This window comes from Plectropomus leopardus, chromosome 10, assembly GCF_008729295.1.
Source record: "Plectropomus leopardus isolate mb chromosome 10, YSFRI_Pleo_2.0, whole genome shotgun sequence".
In the NCBI taxonomy this organism is placed as follows: domain Eukaryota; kingdom Metazoa; phylum Chordata; class Actinopteri; order Perciformes; family Serranidae; genus Plectropomus; species Plectropomus leopardus.
In genome coordinates, this window is record NC_056472.1 from 28,140,348 (window position 1) to 28,163,935 (window position 23,588).

The following is a 23,588-nucleotide window of genomic DNA, read 5'->3' on the forward strand; positions in this document are numbered from 1 at the left end:
AGGGACGTGCACAAGACTCTTGAAATGACCTGTGATTGGCCAAAGTCTCCGGTCACTGGCAAGATTTTTAGACAACAGAGCCAAGAGGAGGTGCAGAAGTCTAATTTTCTCTCAGACCACTTGGATCAACTGCCGAAAGTTTATTGTTTTGCCCAATGATGCCAAAATAAAGCTGCCTTCTCCAGCTTTAGCTTGAATGTACACATCAGATTTTCTGACATGGAACTCTGAGAATTACTCGTATAAACAGTAATTTATCAGCGCATGGATATTACTCTTCTGGGTCTTTTGGTTTATTTTTTCAGAGACTCAGTAAGACAGTGACTAGTCAGAACCAAATGAGTCACACCAGACAGCTACATAACGAAAACATTTATGGCCAAAAATATGAAAATAATCCTTAACAACACAAAACCTACATTGTCTAGTCACTTATTTGGAAGTCACAATAATATAATATGTGGCGGTCAAAGAAATGCCAGAATGGTTTTTATAATCTTTGGCTCTAATTGTTTTGCAAGCTCTTGTCAGTTCATGAACTGTTGTCATGCTTAATAAAAGCAGCATTACTGATGAACTCAAAACAGACATAGCAGCATTCTCCCCCAAATCTCCTGGATTTGTCAGACATGCAAGTGGAAATTAGACTGAATTTTAAAGTGGGTGTGCTGACCTTAGAAAGAGTCCTCTGTCATTGTACTTCAGATTTAGATGAGAACATCATGACGAATATCACCTCTGGGAGTTCCTATACATGGTTGTTTTGCTCACGGTCCATAAGTGTGTTTATAACAATAATAAAATATGATGTAGAGTTATTAAGGGGCACCCGAAATAGAGGACATCTGTCTCACTCATGGTTTTAGTACAGTTCCAAGTTTTGGTAGAGGAGCACAAATGTCTATTTATCAAATCTCTCATTGGCTGTAAATGTCTTATAAAAAGCACAAATTAACCAATTATGTATTACTTCATATTTAGATTTTATATCCATTTGTCGGTTTTCTTCAGCCAAAGTTAACCGGCGAACTACACAGAACGAGTCCCTACTTTTATCCACCGTGATCACATTTTACTGAGAACACATGCTTTTCTTTGACCTCATTTGCTCTCTTTCCCACACAAACACACACATACAAACACACATAAACACAATTTAAACACATGTAAACACACAGTAGTTTCCTTTCAGCCCATAAAGTGTTTTACTGCTGTAGTGTAGAATAACAGGCTAATTAGTGACTGCAGTGAACTAATGAACGGGGCTGATGTTAGAACATGGATCGAGCTGTGAATCAGACCAAACGCAAATGGAAAATTGTCTCACTGAGGCCACGGACAGATTACATGATTGGACTATACCCTTTGTGCCAAGTTGTGTTGGTGACCGGGATAATGTGTTCATGCAAACTGTAAAAAATACAGTAATTACTTACATGGTGCTTCCAAGCAAGGTCACATTTCTAATGCCGATTCCCATTTATGATTATATCCTGCAGTGGAAATGTATTCAGGGTTATCTGAATGTGATGAAGGTCTTATTAGCAGCTATCTTTGTTTCACTGCATCTGTAACCCAATCGCCAGAATAAATGCTGGTATTGTTCGTTTTTGCAAACCACCAACAAGAACATTTTTTTGTAGCAAATACATTGAAACTTTACATTAGAACAACACTGTGGTCAATGTGTGGTTAGGTTTGGGCACAAAAAATGACATGTTTATGGAAAACTGTCATGTTTGGATTGGCATTAATCTAGGTCGATATATTGATTCATTGATCAATGAGCATCCGAAATTATCAGCATAAAGAGAAAACATAAATACATATTCAATATTTCTGTTCAAGCACACCTCCTTCCTAAACATTCAAACAGGTAGACAATGGCAAGCCACCAAGAGAAAGACAATGATGATATTAAGTGATTTTGCACGATATTGATGCAGATCCCTGAATTGAGTCAAACTGATATCGCATCACACGAAACCAGCAAATATCATATCATCCAATGTATCAATATAGTATCACATCATGATGAAACTTGAGATTCCTCCGCCTGAAGTCCCTTCAACAGATCACAAAAATCAACCAGGTTTGGTGTTTAAAATGATGCAGGAAGATGCACCTATGACTCACTAAAAAAACAACCTGTTTTGTTGTTTGTTGGTCTCTAACAGAGCTCTGCCACTTTGCAAACATTCTCTTGCTTTGGTGAGCCACCATCTACCATCCTCTCCATCTCCTGATGACAGAGTCAGTGCACACTACGTCATCGTAAAAATGCCACAATGATACTAATGTAACATGGTCTGCAGAACAATGCCAAAATTTCCTCTGGCAACTGAGCTGGTATTTGTTTTTTTGAATTGTGCCATTAACATTCAGCATAATAATATGAATTTATATTAATGACTAAATGGTCAGATAACAAAATGACCCTCATGCCGTCATGATCAAGTGATTATATTAATAAGTACAGCTGAAATGTTTGACTGACATCTTATAGTTCAAGCTGATCAGCTGTAAGGATTTGTTGCTTTTCATTATCCTATGACAATTAACTTTTTGTGTTTCAGACCGTTGGTTGGACAAAACAATTACAAAAAATTGAAATCATCAAGCTGAGCTTTAGATAAGTCTCTGCCATTTTGTAAACCAAACAATTAATTGACTGAATCAAGAGCATAATTCAATTAGCAGATTCATTGATAATGAAAACAGTAATTAGTTGCAACGCCAGTAAAAAAGGAACAAAAGCAGGTTGTGTGAGCATTATTTAATTTAAGTGTCACAGGGGACTAAACTAAATATGGTAAAATATACACGGTTAATAGAAAAATACTTTGCAGTACCATGATTTTAATTTGCATATCAAGTTGAAATCATAATTTGAATGTGAATGAGACTTTTGTACCATCGATGATGGTACACTAAGGACAAGACAAAAATGAGCTCAGTTCTTCCTATTTTACACTTTTATACAAAGACGGTTTCACACAGAAGAGCCAGTTTGAGGACGGAAATATGTAGGCACCTCACAATTAAATTTGATTTGATTCATACAGATAGGATGTGATGATGAAAAACAATTGTCGATGCATCTTCAAAATATGGCAGGACTGCAACAAGCCATTTTGTTATCAAGTCATGTGCAGTTGTTTTCCAATTAAAATGATGAATTAGAGTATAAAATGCATAAAACAAGCCTTCAGATTGCTTAATTTGTCTGACAAAAACCGAAAAAAAAATCAATTAACAATAAAACCCAGAGAAAATCAGCAAAGCCTCACATCTGAGACGCTGAAAGAAGTCAGTGGTTGAAACGATGAATCTGTGACAGATGTGGTAATTTGTCATTTTCTTTCCATCAGCTAATCAATTGACTGAAAATTGCTTCAGCGGTAAAACATGACGAACACAAAATCGGTCAGTGTGATATTGTTCTGCTTTAAAGAGAGCGAGACAAAGGAATCAATAACACGGTGTTCAGGTCTGACTGACTCTCGCTGGATTCTTATCTGCTCTCCGACAGCTCAGCCAGCCGCAGGGGAGCCATCGCTCTCACCCACACACACACGCACACACACACACACACACACACACACACACACTTAAACGATGGGTGGTGAGTAATTACCCAGGGTCAAGCATACTGGTGATTTCCAAGGATGCCCTATTAAGTGTGTGTGGTGTGTGTGGGTGTGTGTGTGTGTCAGGCTGTGACTGAAATCTTTTCTGATTGGTCCGTTGGAGAGGATGGAGCCTCACAAGGGACTCAAGGTGAAAAAACATACAGCTTCTTGCAGCTTCTGTGAGGGTTTTTCCTTTTCAACAAAAACATAAGGATCAAACAGGGCCGGTCAGAGTGGACCCTTTATAGCACTGATACTCAACTAAAGGCCCACAGGCCAAAGCTAGCCCCTAACAGGGTACCGCTTGGCTCCCCAACCATGTTCTAACTCACAGTAAAAATAAAATGACTCACGCTAGGAATTGTTTTTGTACTTTTAGTATACACAAGGTGCCAGGGCCCATTCAAAAAAGTGACAAAATAGAGCTTGTTTATCAAAAAAAAAATGCCAGGGGAGAATCCCCCTCACCCCATGACAGAGGTTCTGGATAAGCAATGGAGGTCTTAAAATCCTAGAAATGTCAGAAAATCCTAGAAATGTCCTAAAACCCAAGAAATGTCCTAAGATCTAGGAAATGTCCTGAAATCCTAGAGATGCCCTGAAGTCCTAGAAATGTCCTAGTCAGAGAAACATCCTAAAATATCTTGAAACATCCTAAAATCACTCGAAATATCCTAGAATCCAAAAAAAAATGCGCCAAAATTCGTTATATTTCCTTAAATCCTAAAAATGTCCTTAAATTCTAAAAATTTCCTTAAATCCTAAAAATGTCCTTAAATTCTAAAAATGTCCTAAAATCATAGAAATGTCCCCAAGTCAGAGAAACACCCCAAAATTCTAGAAACTTGCTAAAGTCCTAATCAGACCAATCTACTAAGAGCAGTCTGCAAATTTTAACTAAAAAGTCCCAATAGATTTGATTGGGTAACAAACTCAGTGCTTTCAAGGACAGATTATGTCGACACTGAGGAGCACCTTTGGTGAGAACTATCACAGCAGCGTCGATGCTGGTAAGCAAAATCAAAGGTCAACTGCTTAACGCAACGCCTTATAACCCACAACCCATCTAATATCCATTCATAAATAGCCTCCAGTTTGTTGGCGCACACACTCCCTTCTTTAAACTTGCAGATTACCGCAGGTGCAGGCAGCACTCTGGTTCACCCGCATTGTTCACATAAACAGCTGCTGCACCTACAAACACAAAGCTCCACATATATTTGAGTCTGTATTTATGACAGACTGCTGCAGTGCAGTAAGTCGGTCCAACAAAAATATGAAACTAGATGAAGCTGCGTCTTCGCTGCAGCTGAAAATCTGTCCGTGCTGCTGCAGGGGGGTTGGAGAGATGCCCGTGACAACAAAAACTATCTGGTTTCTACATAAACGACACATAAAGGTGCTGTAGCTCTCTGAAGGGACGCTTTAAAGCCCGGTGTTTGGATGCATCTCACCCTCTCATCTTTTGTCAGTTACAGTTAGAAAATGCTGATTTGGGGAAAGAGGATGGAGCCTCGTCTCTGGATCGTTTTGTTGCACCTGTTCGGACAGGACAGCTTCCTCGTTTACGATTCTTTCAGTTTGATGGAGTTTGGCAAACTCAGCGCATTTGTTGTTTTGCTCAAAGTCAATCTGAAGAAGGTCATACTAGCCAAAGAGAATAAAAACACCTCCGCAGATGGAACGAGGCTTTTTGGAATAATTTAAAGCAGCAGCACCAGGGCACACATTGAAGCAAGCAGTGCAGTTTATTTAGTAGTTTATGTCTGAATATATATTTTTTTTCAATCTTCTTGTCTGAATTGAGGGTCTTAGGCTAGAGGCTGGGGTGAAAGTAGACTGAAATTCTTGCCAGTATTAAGAAGCTAACCTTCATCACTTTACATTTTTTCTCCCGCCTCCAGCTTCATGCATCCCTGAACACACACTTTCCATTTTTAACAGCTTTATGGTGGAGAAAGAGATGTAAAACACTTGTCATCGTGTATAGAACATGATTTATTTAAGTGATGTAAGTGCCACAGAATAATTTGCGAATGTTGTTTTTTAAAAATCATATAATTTTGAATTGTTCTAAATTAACACAAAATTCTGACTAAACTCATCGACAGCAGTTTAATAATTTAAAGGTCTCTGTCTATGTATTCTCAGAACACTGAGCACGACGAAGTTCCTGAATATTGGGGGGACACTACACTGCATGTGAGTGAATTTATTGAATACTATTTCTTTCCAAGTGTTGTAGTATTACCAACAAGAGAGAATTATTATGTGAAGTGATTTTAGGGACATGCAAATCGACGTCCAAATCAGTATTTGAATGCTCCTTTTAATGCATTCAAGTATATGCATTACCTTAAAGAGTCCATGAATTAAAAAATATTAATGATTAAACCTTATTCATTATGCATCAGCATTATTATTGTCAGACCAAGACATTTAAATTTAACTAATTTCTTGCTAATTTGCAGTTATTTGTTGTTAAGTTGGTTATTAGCTTTTCCCAATGTGTTTGACAGAAATCAAGCCAATTTGCTCAGGTTTTAAAGGGTTAACAGTTGGACAATCTGTGGCCTTTAATAGTTGTGTCAATCAGGATAAAAGCTTCCTGTCTCTTCTGTAGAAACACACACACACACACACACACACACACACACACACAAAGACAAAGACAAACACCTGTTCATAGCAGTTAATAACATCACAGTCTATCAGCCGCTAACACACACACTCACGTACATGTCTGTAAAATGTCTTTGTGATCGATTATATTTAAAACGGATGCTCATTACACAAACACACACTCACACACACACACAGACACATGCACACACCATATGGCTGCAGCTGTCCAAAGACGAGAAAGCTTTTAGGGAGGGAGGAGACAAAAGGAGGAGGAGAGGAAATCCTTTCTTTGTATTTATCTATTTAACACTCTTTCTCTCTCTCTCTCTCTCTCTCTCTCCCTGTAGCTCTCTCGCCCTCTCTCGTTTGTCCCCTGGTGGGTAATAAGGGCTAATCCACTTAAGCTGTGTCTCTCTCTCTCTCTCTCTCTCTCTCTCTGTCTCTCTCTCCCAGTTCCTGTCTGTCACCCCAACATCCCCACATACACAAACACACACACACAGACACAGACACACACACACACACACACACACACACACACACACACTTCATTCTTCACACCCATCTGCCGCTGGTCTTGACTCTGGGTGTGTGAGCGGGAGACAAAGAGGGGAAGATGGAGGGAGGGAATCCCTGCCTCTCTCTCCTCAGCAGCAGCATCTTATTGTTCCTGATGACAGCAGGGGCGAGGGACTCTCTCTCCACCTCACAAACACACACACACACACACACACACACACACACACACACACACACACTCTTCAATAATAGATGTGTAGCTCCTCCCTCCAAGGTTCCTCACCATGACTCAGGACTGAGGCCTCATTTAAAGGTACAGGCCCCCCGTTTGTTGGCCATAATTCTAACTGTAAAATTCAAGCATTTGAAACTGCATACTGAATAAACAATGAGAAAACACTGTCAATATGACAGTAAAGCTCCTGGGGCTGCCCCCCTGAAAGTCGAAGATAAAATCATCAGTCGGAGAACCTCAGGCATCTGAGATTGTTCCAGTTGAGAAAACCCAGGGTGAGTCTGAAGCCCTTTTTACACAGAGATTGCACTCTCGGAGTCTGGAGTCCCTTCTTCGCAGCACCTTTTAGTATTTTTACACAGAACCAAACACAGGCAGCATCATGCTGATCCACCGTGTGATTTTAGACAGCATACCAGCATTGCGGAAAAAAACAAAGAGGCTGAGAGAGATGGAGGCAGCTTCCTGAAGACGGAGAAGCTTTACTCTGTCATGCTCTGAGACAACATTATCTTCTGCCTCCTGCTGAGACGTGACGAATGTACAGCTCACAGAAAACTTCATAGGATAGTCTGTGGCTTTTGTTTGATATCTAGTGTCTGTAAAAAAGGTTGTTGCACATTTCCAATCTAACTTAGCTTGTTTACTTTATTACTTGGACATTGCTGTTACCCTGACCTTCCTGCTGAACCTCGCTCCACCTCTAAAACTCTAAATGGAAAAAAGGAACAAAAAATCAAATTTGTATATTCATTCATTTTGTCCCAGGGGGACTGAAGCTTATCCCATTGGGTGAAAGGTAGGGTACATCCTGGACAGGTCGCCAGACAAAGGGCTGACACATAAAGACGGGCAACCATGCATGCTCACATTTACACAATTTAGAGTCATCAAATAACCGGTCTGTCTTTGTAGTGTGGGAGGAAGCCGGAGAACCCGGAGAAAACCCACACTGACACGGGGAGAACATGAAACCGCTTGACGGGAGGGCCCCAGCTGACAGTGCTAACCACTGTCTCATTGTGCCACCCCACATGATTTATATTATATATCCTTTCTATTCCATAGACTATCAGTTTATTTCTTTTCTGATCAGACAGCGAAACCATCACTGCGGACTGTCCAGTGTGAACAGTCGAGCTGGTTAAGATGGGCTCCGAAAAGAAGTGAGCAGTGCTCCATAGAAAATTGGCACACCTTGCAGCCCTTCCCCATCTAGTGTGAATAGCGTAATGTTGCCAGATTATCAAGTTAAACCAGGACTACACTAGTGCTTCTACCAATAATACTGTAATCAAGCACAAAACTATGCTCATAAGACCCAACATGTGGATTATGTAGACGCACCAGCTGCATTAACTGTTAACTGACAGATCATATAAGTAGAGCGGATTAGCTCCGTACCAAAGCTGCTCTAAGAAATTGCATTTTAATGACATGATATTCCCAGCTGGTACTGGTATGCCCCTGCTGTGAACTGCAGGCATGACATGATGATTTCTCAAATGAAAAGTGTAACAGTGGTCTGCCGTGAACTCAAAGAAAAAGTCAAGGAAAAAAAAATTTCTCCAACAAAAGTGTTTCCTGGAAACACTTCAACACTACATAGCTACTCTATCACTCTACTTACGTAAATCACTTCAATATTTATCTGAGTTACATTAAAAACTTCACTTGTTTGCTGCTAACTTCCTCAGCAGGCTTTCACATGGAGTCCACAGCCTCACACACGTATAAAAAAGCTATGAACTATTTGGCGGAAAGATAATTTGCTGCGGCCTTATTTGAAGTGTGTTACACTCGCACCAACGCGCACAGAGAGCGCGAGCACAAGATGTTCAGCAAATTGAATAATGAGGTCCGTTAATATGCATTCATGACATGATCAGAGCGATCAGTGTAAGTGGCAACACTGCTGGATTAGTATTCGTCCAAGTCGTGTTATTGACAGTGTGATCTCATTAGGCTTTATTTTAACAACAGTCTTTATCATCATCTTTAATCCCGCTGCATAATTAATTTTAATGACGCCTCTGTCCAGACTGCAGCTGGGTGAGAGCGGGATTAGCAAAACTAAACCGACTAAACAAAAACCACACATCGTTATCGTTACAATTTATCCAAAAACTCTCTCTGCCTCTCCCTGAATTCGAGCGCTGATACTGCAGGTTAATCTGGCTCTGAGCCTGGAAGCAGCAGAGAGTGTGTGTGTGTGTGTGTGTGTGTGTGTGTGTGTGTGTGTGTGTGTGTGTGTGTGTCTGAATCATAGTGAATTAATGGATTAGTGGTCATTCATCCATGTTAGGTCCCTGTTAGCAAAGCACTCAAACACACACACACACACACACACACACACACACACACACACACACACACACACACACACACACACACACACACACACAAGCTTCTCCACATCCATCCACTGGCCAAAAATATTATTCTTATGTCCTACACACACAAAAAATATCATTAATATCAACCAAAAGTATTCATTCTTTCAACTCTTCCCTTCAGTAGTGACAGAAGCCTTTGAAAGTGGAAATGAGGTCTGTTTTTTTGGCTGTTTTCAGGCTGCACGTTTCCTCTAAAGGTGAAATAAGGTCTCTCTTGACTTTTTATCCTCAATCTTAAGTTTGTTTTCGGGGTGAAATGAGGTCTCTCTCTGAGTTGAAATAAGGTTTCCTGTAAGGACTCTGTACTTCAAACAAAACGTACCAGTCTGATCCAGTAAATCAGCATCGAAAATGACCTAATTTATCAGATCAGGAATCCGCCAGATGTAACTGATCCACATTAAATACAGTTTCATCATCAGTCATTATGAGATTCATAGTTCCCTGTATCAGTTACATGCAATCAGTCACAGAAAGTAGCTGACTCAGCGTTTTAGTGCCACAGCGGTCTAGGCATCACGTTACCTATTATGAAAATAATTCCAGTAACTTCCTCGCAGTGAGGTATCCAGATTTTTAATTTGAGGAAAAGAGAGCACTGGAGTCAGATTGGTCCTTAAAGGGTAGAGATATTTGGCACAGCCTCTCCCTCTTTAAAAGGGACATGAAAAGGGGAAATTTCTGACTATTTGGCACCTTGAGTTAAGGAATCATTGGCAGAAAAGAAAAGTTGGATCTTTTATCTTTTAGCCCAGACCCTCAAAGAAATGTTGTTTTATTTTTTATTTTTTTGTTTTTGTTTTTTTAACAAGACATTGCTCTGTTTCTATAAGAAATGGGCCATAAACCAGGTATTTTAGGCAAAAACATGATCTTTTCATCACGATAACTAAGCGGGCTATAGTTTCAAAACATCTTGCCAAAGGGCTACATTTGAAAATTAGCCTGATGGCTAATACTGGCATATTTGCAGAAATGCTGATTAATGTGTGTTGTCCTTATAAATAAAATTTAAAGAATACCATCAGCGTTTTTTGTGCCTAAACATAACCACATCTTAACCACAGCAAATGTAAAAAAGTAACATGCAAACATTCATTACAATGATTGGATCTTATGATCTTATAACATGTTGCCTGATTTTGTCTAAAGGTGGAAGTGTTATACGTGTCCAAATAGCCATCAACCTTCCTACTTGGTGCATCTGACTGGTCCCCCAATATGTCTCCAGGAACTCTAAAGGCCTTTGCAGTTTAGCAGGACACAAGAGTATAGAAGCAGATCAAAAAAATGAGATAAAACAGTAAAACTAGGCAGATAAAACTGTTTCACTGTAATACCAGATTGTTTCTTATGAGCCGGATGCTATATTGTTTGCAGAGTGGAAACTCACAAATCATCATCCACCAGCTGGACCATCCATTGGTCCGTTGCAGTATGGTGCATTCTTGTAAATGCAGGTTTTCTACCTCTTGAGCAAAAGCAACCCACCACAAACCTTTTCCACAACAATAAAAGCATTTGAATCTTTCTAAGGCACACACAGAACAGTTTTGTTAAAGTCTTTCCAGCAGAAGTATTTGCATGAGGTTACAGCAGTCATCATGACCATATTGTTGTCATAATAATATTAGCGGAGCCTAATATTTATCTGTAATGGTGCATAAAGACCGGGTTTAAACAACAGACATAGACTAGACAAGAAAAAAAGGCTGTGCAACATTTAAATGTTGATTTAGACTTTGAATGTCAACGTCCTAAATGAACTTTCGAAGCTATATTAGAGAGTCTCTCCTCAGACATGAAGAGCAGAGGTGTGCAGAATGAAAATAAGAAACCGTTAAAGAAAAGGCCAAACCCTGCCTACTTTTACACAGCTGGCCAATCGCTGCGATAAGTCGTTTTCCGGGTGCAAACATAACGTTGAAGTCATCACCTTTTGTCTTTACTAAACATCTCCATGGCTACAGACGTTACTCACAGCTTTCAGCAGATTAACTGAGAAAATTAACTCTAATTACCTGTTCATGCACGCAGCGAGTGTTTGCTTCACTCCTCACAGCTGGAATATGAAGAACGCACACTGAGATTCAATCTCATGAGAATACAGCTATTAATGCCGAGCAGAGACGGCATGAATAAAAGCATAAAAGATAAAAATGTGTGTTTTAAGGGAGAAGTAGCTGGAATATTTAGCCAAGATGTTCCAAAGATTAATAAGGAACAACATTTAGTAAGAGTCTGATGCTGTTTTTAGCACTTGGACGCTGCCATGATGCCGCTTCTTAATCTCCCAGCATGCCTGTGTGAGGATCTGCTGTGCCTCACCTGTTTCTCCGATGACAAACACCAGAATGACATCACTAACCCCTGCTTGTTTTGTCTGTCACTCTAATAAAAACAGAAAACAGTGATTTGGCGATTATTCTGGCTGCGTAGCAACAGCAGCAGCTATTGACAGACAGCTGGCGTCAGTTGTCTGTGAAACACTCAGACGCCGCACTCTGATTGCGTGCGTGTAGGTATGAATGCGCGTGTGTCACTTCCTGTTTCCGTCTGATAATTTAGGGTCCTATTTATACACAGCTGATTAGCATAACATAGAGCAGCCGCGCCGCCTGCACTTTCCTGTGAGTGTTGTGACTCTTTTCTGCTCTTTTTTGAATTTCTCTGCTGCTGCGTTTTTAAAATGTGAGCATTCTGAGTGTCTCATTTCCATTTAATGTTCTTCTCCCTGTGCCACCACCGTTTCCTTTACATGCAAAATTCAAGTACATAAATATCACTTTTTAACACACACCACTGTAACTGCCTGAGCCATACGCAGGGGAAGGAAACGTAGATTAAACACAAAATAAAAAAGTAAAACACACGAATAAAATACAGCTGATTGTAGCTTTTCAAGCTTCTACATAAAATATAGAAAAATACAAAGTAGTGTTCATTTCGTTAAAGAAAACTGATGATGAAAAATGTTTGTCAACAACCGTTTTCCTGACAAAGACAGGATGCTCACGTGCTGAAAAATAGATATTTGATCATTAAAACTATAACAAAATTAGAGATGCAGTATATGGATTTCTTTCAGCCAGTGTGATAACAGGTAAATCCCTGCTTCTCGTAGCCGATAAATGATGACCGATAATTTCACATTTTTGTATTTTCAAATAAGTTCATGAACTGTAGTTCATTCACACCTGAGAGTAAAAAAGGCTAAGATGTAGTGAGAAAATATTATTTATAATTCCATAGCTCTGACCTAATCAAACCTGACTAACATCAACGGAAAACTATTTTTTAAGTAAAACCAAAAATCTTCACAAAAATACTTACTAGCCAACCTATTATACGCAAGCTTTTGAAGTAAGTGCATCCCTCAATACAAAAATGAAAGCTTTGCGTTTCCTTTACATTCATTTATTTGTGATGACCTGCTGTAATGTCAACATTCACCTTCCAAATTTTGATTTTCTAATTTTTTTCTTTTCTAATGCATATATACTATACTGTACATCCGCAGACAAAACGCATGTTTTGTTTTCCATGACGCAGCGAGACGGAACTGAACTGTTCACGGTGGGCTATCAGACATTTAATATGAGACAAGGGGAAAGCAGAATATCATTTTTATAAAACTTATTAAAAAAATGTTTTGAACCAGAGCGCAGAGAATGTCTGTGCTTTCAATTATTTTTTAATGCTGCATTAGCAGAATAAGTTATGGGCACCAACGTAACGTAGTCGTTTGTGATACTGAAAGGATGCAAAGTCTTTGTCTTCTGATACACGATCGCTGTCAATCGCAACATTAACATTATTTTAAACAAGTCTAATTTCTAAAACTGGAATTGGGGCAGATAATATTTGAGCTTTGGAACTAATAATAAAGAGGGTGAATGGCGTGCTGTGACCAAGACTGATTTAATAATCCGGTCGATCAGGTTTCAGTGCAGAGCCAGCAGCTCAGCTGAAGTTGACCTCACTCTGGTGAACTTCCCTCTCCTCCGGCACTCTCAGGCCTTTTCGTCACTCTCTCTCCATCCAACATTTTATCCAAATACAAGGTTTCCATCAATGTCTTTTGCCTTTTCTGCACACATGGCCACATTATGGAGCTGTTTCTGGACCAACAAAAAGGATCTTACTCAAAAGTCTATCTCTGTAGGAATCCCTTTCATTATGTTGTCAGACAATTATAACAATCTCAGCCTGCACTTGGAGTGGACTTACACTGAGGGTGAACATGCCCCGAGTAGTTACATCACAAGCTGTTTTGCGGCCGCTGACTGCAGCATTCATGTCTTTGTGCATCACTGCTGCCATTAACTGATTTTATACTGATGGAGGTGGACTGTTCATTCGGAGTGCTATTGGAGTGTTCATATACTGTTTGGTTATACACTGCACCACACTGTCGGAGCGCAGAGCATGCTCTGGACACTGACGGAGCAATAAAACGCGAGGCATAGCAACAGTGACATTATGTACATTATGTGGCATATGATGTATATGTGTCATAAAGGAAGCAAAAAAGCAGAATGCGAAGTGTAAAATCTGAGGGCCGAATCAGGGCTCTAAGTGTCAGTATCAAAAATGTGATTTAATACTTGCAGAGGCATCATGCAGAGAAATATACAGCACAGCCACCAGAAGAAAATATTGGCAATGCACGATTCTGCCAACCACAAATACTTGGCATTTGTACATTTCATATGTTATTAAATCAACATTTTTTAATGTGATGTGATGTATGAGCTGACTTTGTCATCTGGAGGTGGAGGGGATGGTGGATGTTAACTAGACGAGACGGCTGCCAAGCTGCAGACCACTGTTTTAGACAAACAAACAATAAAAGCGGTTGTTATTTTATTCACTAAACATGGGTGTTTAGCAACCCATCACTGTGTTACTAGCACAGTAAAAAGCACATACTTTAAGCCAAAACATGATCTTTTCCTTCAAATAACCGAGTGGTTTTCTTGCCTAAACCTCACCACAGGTTTCAATATATCCGCTACGTCATAACAAATAAATGTAATGTATCCATGGTTTGCAGAAACATACAATGTCAACATTTATTCTGGTGATCGGGCTGAAATATGGCAGAGTTTTACAGTACAAGCAAAAAGCACAGGGAGGAGAAGTCGGCATGAGGCTCACGTGTGTCCCGTGTCATTACTAAGTCTGACAGCACTCTGACTGAATTCAGCTTTGCAAAAAGCGGCGCTTCACGCGGAGGAATCCATTATGGCAGCAGATAGTGGAGGGGATGTTAAATGAACGGCAGATTTAAAAGAGAACGGTGGATTTAGTTTTATGAGACGATGTCAGGAACATGCAAACTGCTTATTAACAGCTGGGAATAATATCAGATTCATATCAGTATTGGCAGATACTCAATAATGTGGAATTGGTTTTAGAAATGAAAAATGGTTCAGAGCCATCTCTAATTTCCTCTGTGCTGAAATCACAGAGACGTTCAGCTGATGGAGACAGATCGTTCTCACAGCTGTCAGACACAGCGCTGCATTTTAATGTGGGCAGGTAGCTTTGGTTTTGTTACTGTTGACAAAAAAAAACATTAAATTCGGCTCTTGTTTGTGAATCATCCTCTCAGAAGAAAGTGTCCTGAACCGCAAGGAAAACTACAAAGCAAACAACAGTGACTAAAGCGAGACAAAACGCGGGTGCAGATCTCAGCTCACGCTGCAGGAGTAATGATTTTGATACAGAATAAAAAACTCATTTAGCAGAGGGAGAAGGGGGCACGCCTTTAGAGACCCGAATCTGAAGTCCTGCTGCACACCAGGTGTAGAGACATTATTCTTTATTTCCATATGAGATAAAACATTTTTATGAGGCCTCTGTTCAGCGCTGCGGTAACAAGAAAATATGGACATAATAAAGACGATAATGTGAGTGTGGTGATAAAAACCTGCATTTAAAGAAGTATTTCACCATTCAAAAGACGGTCTTTTCATAAAACTGGGCTGTCTGCAGTACAGAAGGACGCAAATACTTTTGAAATTGGTGCTTTATCACCAGTGAAAACAAAGATAAAGGACTGTGGTGTTTGCTTTTTCTCACGAGGTAGAAAACGTACAAATGGACCTCGGGACCAATAAATGCTCCCGCTGGTCGGTGATGTCACACAACGTACAGACACAACGGCAGCCACCCGCCCCTCTCTCTCTCAAACTCGGACCGAAATCTGATCAAACTGTTAAACTAGGCAGCGCTCAACGAATATAATCAAGATTATGTAACTGCACTGCCATATTTCTCTCTCAAAATGTTTTCAGAGACATTTTCTAGTCCTGCTTTAGCTGTAATAGCAAGAGTTTGAAAACCAAAAATTGGATGTCATACTGCTTCCTGCACAGAGGAACAAGTCAAAAAAATGTGGGAAAAAAAACAGAGATCAAACAGTAAAACCGAGCAGCGCTGATCAGCTAAAACGTTGCAATTTTCTCACTTCAAATGTTTTCAGAAACATGTTTTCATTTACAGATTAACTTTACTACGAGATTGTTTCTCATCAGCCGGCTGCTATTGTTTCACATGGACGGGAGAGCATCACGTCAGCAACCAGCGGGAACATTTATTGGTCTGGTGCTGCACTGTGCATTCTGGTAGTTGTAGTTTTTCTTCCACTTGGGCATCTTTTTTCACTGTTTTCTTTGGTCACAGAGCACCAATTTCAAAAGTATTTGCATCGTTCTACTGCAAAATTTTATTAAAAGGCCATCTTTCCAGCAGTGAATTTCTTCTTCAAACAACAAGCTAAAACATGTTTCTGAAATCATTTGAGGTGAGAAAAAGGCAATGCAGTGACAGAGTCTTGATTGATCAGCGCTGCCGAGTTTGACAGTTTGACTGCTGTTCCTGTGCAGTGATTGACAGCTGAGTTAGAAACTCCTCAGCTCTGATTAGTGAATTCTAGCAAATGCCATTACAAGCACAGGAGCGGATTTGTTTTCCACAGATAACCTGTCTCACAATATACTGACAGTTTTAGCAAATTTGGCGATATTTTTTTTTTAAATAAAATTTACCAACTACAGCTTTAAGTCGTGTTTTCTCCTCTGTTTAGAGTACTACATGGGTATAATTAAAGTAAATACTTCACTACCTAAGCCTCAGGAACTTCTGCTGCAAAAAAGACATCCAGCAAATATCTACCACATTCAGAAAGCATCCAGACGGTTGATGCAAAGACACAACACTCTACCATCAGCAGTGCTACAACAGCGTTAGACCTGATAGTTTCTCCCATCAGCTCTCTCTAGGACTCACACTTGACTTCCCTCCTACAGTTGTTGTACTTTTGACCAGATTTCAATGAATCCGCCTTTTTTTCAGCACAGTGTCTCATTGTTTGTGCTGATGAGTCAACCGGTACATTTCCACGTCCATCGTGTTGGACACGTTCCAACTGACAGTCATATAATATTATGGGAAAAAAAATGAAGAGATCACACATAGATGCCTGTTACTCTATACAGTACACACAGTGTCTCACAGTGTGTGTGTGTGTGTGTGTGTGTGTGTGTGTGTGTGTGTGTGCATGTGTTTGATTTAATAAAGCACCTTGGCAGGACTGTTCATGATAAAGTTATTGAACTGAATTACACTGACAGAGACAGAGTCAGGGTGTGTCCCCCTCCAGCACCACTGCATGCTCTGTTTGTGTGTGTGTGCGTGTGCACGTGTGTGTGTGTGTGTGTGTGTGTGTGTGTGTGCATGTGTGGGTGTGTGAAACATGTCACCAGTGCCTCACCAGTTCCCTAAACTCACAAAACTTGTTATTTTCTGTTTCTCTCTTTCACACACACACAAAAGCACACACACTTAAATGCATATCACCCTGAATTCACATTGTATGACCATGCATGTCGGTTATTGATCGTTAATATCCAACACACACACATCTTCCAATGCACAGAACATGACTGCATCTTTCTGAACACACACCCACAAGCTTATGGTCAAAATGCATGTAAACTACAACTACAACCAGCTGAAACTTCTCCTGGTAAGAATTCCTTTGGTGTTCATTGTCCAGGAGCCAAATTATCTGCAGAGATCTCTCCAAAACAAACAAACAAACCAGGTGATTTAAACCAGTAAAAAACATGAATATGTCAACAATCAACATCACGTTACAAATCTGTTTCTTCAACTCTGTTCAGGCATGTTGGAGGCTCGCCCAGTAACTGCTTTTTTGTGCTCACTTTTTTTGGGATCCAAACATTTAGGAGATTTTTGATGGGAGCCAAATTATGTATGAAGATGTTTTCCTCTCCGCAACAAACAGACTAGGTGATTGAAACCAGTGAAAATCCTGAATTAAGCTGTGTCATGTAAAGAAATTGAAAAATCTGTGTTTTTATGTAGCTCTTGTTACAGAGGGGCTTCTAAATACAGTCACCAAAAAACGTGAATGGCTGTATGTGGAGTCAGTGTTTCATCAGTGATGTCAGCGTCAAACACTGATGCAAAGAGGCACCTTTCACAGCGGTAATATACGCACCAGACACGCATGCTTGTAACGCCGTCCGCAACTGCTGTGATATAAAGAGCTGAGAAGAGTGCAGGTGGAGGTGGAGGTGAAGGTGGGTGGATCCAACAAACCCAGGATTTTCACCCTAGAGCCCACGCTCTGACTCCTGTATGAACATTATTACAAATCTAACAATGTGCTTTTTCTTGCCAAAATGTAAAGAAACAAGCATGAAAACATTGAAGTGTATTTTGAAAAAGACTAAAAGACTATCTATGAAACAAGAAGAAAATGTGCAAGTGTAATTTTGAAAGAAACAAAATGCATGTGCCAAGAGCAAACGTACATGCTGTCCCCAAATGTCCAAAACAGATACAGGAGGATACCTAGCGCATCATATTTACACATGAAGGCCTACTGACAAAGCGGAAGTTTGTGAGTTGGGATGAGAAAGTGTTGAGGCGACTGCAGACATATGGCAGCACATCATGTGATAGAGGAGGTTCAGCTCCCCGTGTAGATATAAACAGCTCTTTTTAAGGTAACAAGAACACAAAAACTCTTATTTTCAGGACTAAAGACAACAAATATACTACATTATGTTCCATTTCTGCCAATATATCCCCCTAAATCCTACACACTGGACCTTTAAACAGACAATAACAGAGAAAAAATCAATAATATCAATACTAAGTAAAATAAATCACAGCTGCAACTCACAATTTCCATTCGATATGATTATTCATCATTTCTTTTGTCAATATAGCAGAAAAAATGAAAAAGTGTTCGTCAAGTTCTCAGACTACAACGTGGCATGTTCTGTCCAAAACCCCACAGATACTGAATATATAATCACATATAACAAAGAAAAGCAGCAAAATATCACATTCAGGTAGCTGGAACTGGAGAATATTTGGTGTTTTGGGTTGATAAATGACTTAAAAAGATAAAATCACTTATCAGAGCTGCTGCTGACGAATTTTCTGTTGTTCTTACCAGCTGATAAATCCGCTAATCGTTGCAGCGATTGTAAAAAATAGAAACCACCAAACATGATCTGATTTCTACACAGTGAGGCTGTTTTCTGTGATTCATATCGCTGGAAAAAGGGCAGATTTTGGGGGGCTGTTAGGGGACATGATGGAGCAGGAGATTAATCAATGATGCCAGCTGCAGCTGTGTGTTTAGCCATTACGCTCTGGTAGAAGTGTCAGACATCACAACACACACACACACACAAACACACACTCCACCTTTAAACTGTGTATTCTGCACACAACAATATCTCACTTTCTCTCACCTTCTGACCATTTTAGACCAGTTTAGTCAGACTCAGCTGTCATCTGCTGCCTTTTTTTATCTAAATGCATCAATGTATGACACACACACACACACACACACACACACACACAAAGCTTATTAAAGCTCTGCACAAATCGTCTTTTAGTCGCATATCGACCAGATTTCCAGATCTGATGTCATTCCTCCATGATTCCTCTTTCTTTTGTAAAGACCCATCAGCATCAGACACACGAGCTCTCTCTCACACACACACACACACTGATATACACGTGCACGAGCGTGCACAAACACGATCACACTAAATGCGTGTAAAACATCAAATATCTGTATGCGAAGAAGCATTTCTTGTGATTTTTAAACTGGATTTGAACGCTTCCTCGTGTGATCCGGTGCCTCTGTGTGTGTGTGTGTGTGTGTGTGTGCGTGTGTGCGTGTGTATGTGTGTGAGGAGCACACAGCAGACCTCTTGTGATTTTCTGCACATTTCTGCTGCCGATCACTTGTGCTCGTGTTCAGACCGCTCCCGGTGACATCCAGCACACTTCTCCTGCCTTTGTGCCACATTTGAGTGTGTGTGTGTGTGTGTCTGTGAGTGAGTGTGTGCGGTTTGCAGAAGCTCTTCCTACCTGTTTTGTAGAAGGCATCAGTGTCGGGGTCGCTGGGCGCCTCCTCGGCCGCTTCTGCAGGGTTCATATCGGAATCCGGTTCAATACAATCCACCGACAAAAGAAAGAGAGAAATGAAGCCCTCCGCTCCGGTTAAATCCTCGCGTCTTTATTCCTCACATGTTGTCGGTTTCTCTCTCTCTCCCTCCATCCCTCTGTGTGTGTGTGTGTGTGTGTGTGTGGTGTGCTGCTGGCTTTCTTTCTTTCTGTCGCCCTCTCGGTTTGTTTGGTGTTTCAGGGCTGGCTTCGTTTCTCTCTATTGTTCCCGGTCCAACCTCCCTCTCTGCTGCTGTCCGCCAGGGTCTCTCTACCTCCCTCCTCCTCCTCCTCCTCCTCCTCTCCCCCCGCTCCTCCCCTCCCTCTGCCGCTCTCTCTCCTGCTCTCTCTCCCAATTCAATCCATTGACCTTTATTAGCAAGACGTGTGTGTGACATTAAAGCACTTTAAGATTATTGTCAAACACAAACAACAATTTATGTTTTATCCTTGTATTGTTGCTATTATATTATTATTAGCCTATTATTTTATTATTAGGCTATTATTATTATTATTATTATTATTATTATTATTATTATTATTAACCGTTATCGTTCGTATCTGAGAGGTGTGTAGCTTTTTTTATTCTTATTTTTTATCTTGTTTGTATTTTTTGTTGTGTTTTTATCTTGTTTTATTTGTCACTCAATAATTATAATAGTGATAATTACAAGATTAACATCATTAATCCACACTGGGGAAATTCATTTTGTAGATGGGAAAAAAATTAAAAGAAAAAAAGATGCTGATTATTTATTATTATTATTATTATTATTATTATTATTATTATTATTATTATTATTATTATTATTATTATTATTATGTAAGCCATCCTGTGCAATTATCCATCATTATCATCATATTGTATCCATATAAATTAAAAGCTTGTAGTTTATATATAAAATTTGATCTTATTTGTGTTTTTATCTTGTTTTTTTTAAATCACTCAATATTTTTCTTCTTTCTGCTGTAACAAATACATTTCCCAATTTCTTTTATTGTTATTATTGTTGTTGTTGTTGTTTTTGTTGTTGTTGTTGTTGTTATTATTATTACTACTACTGCTACTAAATTACTTTTATTTATTATCATCGATTGTATCTTGTGGAAGTGAAGTGTATAGCTTACTTTTTTATCCTATTTCTAATTTGGTCATTTTTTATGTTTTATGACTCATTTTTATGGTTTTATACACACACACACACACACACACACACACACACACACACACACATATATATATATATATAAACCTTCATCCAGAGTATATTGACCTTATCTATTCAAATGGTCAAGGGTATTAAACTGGGTGACAATATTACTGGAGAACCAATGTGCAGTATTAATGACATGACAAACCAGCACAGCATGATTCGAGACAACCAGATCCCTGCAGATCCACGGCGCCCTCTATGGTCTGAATATGCACTCTTATGTTCAGGGTGCAGGTAGAGCACGCCCAAGATGAGGACTCGCATCATTCATCTCAGCAGGATTCAGCTGCTGAACAAGCTCTGATCACATGGTGACTGTGACCGGCAATTCTTGGCCTTTATGTCCTTAATTTATTACCCAGTGATGATGCCTTTTTTTTACAACACTTAATGATGTTTTTATGATGCTTGTTTTATGTCGTGTGCTGATGTTGATGTGTTTTTGATTTTCTTTTATGGTCGATTGTGCAAAGCAAATTCCCCATGGGGCAATAAAGGTTTTTGTTCATGTATCATGTATGTTATCTGCAAACTGCCTCATCCTGTCTTACCGTCACATCCTCTACTGCTGTGTGAACAGTATTATTGAGTTTTGTCTCTTACTGCATTTACAACACTCTGCAGGACTTTACATACTCTGAAACAGACTAAATAAAGCTATGACATGTGGAGGCTGAAATGCAGTTCTTTGAATATGGGTCTTGAGGTGGAAGTAGATGGGGCAGCCTAATGGTTAAGGGTAATAAATATACTTCAAGAGGCAAACTGGAAATATTTAAACAAGTGTTTTTGCATCTGTTACAGAAAAAAACGTAGATATTTACACAGTTTTCCAAAGTTCCACTTTTGCATAAATATCAGAAACTTCAATCAAGCAACGCATTACTTTAAGGACGGAAGTAAAGATTCAGTTGTTCTACAGTTGATACTTCACCAAGATGCATCACAAAAGCACAAACACAAAGAAGTGACTCAACCGTGACCTCACTGATGAAGTTATTGGATAGTGCTTGACTGGTAGCACAGCCCAGCATGGATACGTTACAGTTGTGCTTTTCATACATGAATGTTTCTTACATTTTTAGTCAGCAACTGACAAGCTGCAGGCCACTGTTAAAGACCAACACACACAAAAACATTTGATAATTAGTGAATCAGCGCTGTATTTCCAGCAGGAAATGTGTCACCAAAAGTGGGTATTTTTAGCCAAAACAATATCTTTTCCTAACCATAACCAAGTGGTTTTTGTGCTTCAACATAACCACGTGTTAACCACAGCACTGTTGAAATGCAAAATTTTAACATATCTGCAACATAAAAACATACAAATGAAACATATCATAGTTTGCAGCATTTTTTTGCATATGTTTGGAACACATTATATTAATTTTTCTAAACTTTTTTGACACATTTATTCTGACGATTGGGTTGTGGCGGTGTAATGCAGCTGGAACAAACTGACATTAAATGCATGTTCAATAAAGATCCAGTTTGAAAATAGAGGGGAAGCTTTTCCTGTTCATTTAAGTCAAAACTGTGATCTGAACCATGATGAAGGATATCCACCCGTGTTAAAGCTCCATTAAACTTTATATTATCAATGAATCAAGCTATGGCATGGGGAAGGAGATTCTTACAGTGACAAACTCATAGAAATTCTCACCAAAGTTTGCAGTTTTATTGAGCGTGTTAGTATCTTTTGGGCTAATTAATTCGATTTTACGGCACATCTGATTCAATCCAATCTCAGCACTCATTACCACAAAGCTTCAATAATTCACTTTCATGCCACCTGCACCAGCAGCACCAAAACTGCACGCAAACGACGGAATAAGTCGAGACAAAACCGGAGCTAAAGGGAGAATATGTGAGGAGTCTAAACAAAACTCCACAAAATGCCTAATTTATGCCACCTTTGCAAATACAGGTAAATGTATGATTACATTTGAGTTATAAGGCTAAAAATATGTGAGTCAGCTTGTTGTGCCCGCCCAAATGGAGTAGCAACCACAGATGGAGAATGTATTTAAAAGCAAACAAATGTGAAATATCTTTGTACAAGAAAAAAGTTGTTGAAATTAAATATTCAGTTCATTAAGTTTTGTCGATTCAGGGAAGTTTTATATCACATATCAACAAACTGTTTTATTCAAGCTGTTAAATCTCCGGTCGGTTTGTGAGGAGAAATTTTTAACATAAAGCGATCTGTCTCCTCCTCCTCCTGCTCTCCTCTTCACCACCACTCTGGAGGAGGCTGCCTGTGTGTTGGCCTTCGTCCAGAGATAAACTTGTCCAACATGTCCCTGTCACTCCCTTTGACCCTGGTTTCAGAGTGAGCCTGTCCTCCTCTCACTGACACATCACCTCATCAGCATGGAGGCCGAACACAAGCTGCTGCAGTCTGTCTCCTCTCACTGTGTGCTGCTGACATCTAGTGGACACGGCTGCACATAGCAGATAA

General features: G+C 39.6%; 1 protein-coding gene across 1 annotated transcript in view; it reads right to left on the reverse strand.

The window, feature by feature from the left end:
• LOC121948647 (kalirin-like) overlaps positions 1-20,143 on the reverse strand; it is a 99,447-nt gene extending 79,304 nt beyond the window's left edge. Inside the window, exon 1 of the mRNA XM_042494046.1 lies at positions 19,839-20,143. Coding sequence (XP_042349980.1) covers positions 19,839-19,905 — 67 coding nt within the window. The 5' untranslated portion in view covers positions 19,906-20,143. The remainder of the gene's footprint in view (positions 1-19,838) is intronic.
• Positions 20,144-23,588: the final 3,445 nt, after the last annotated feature.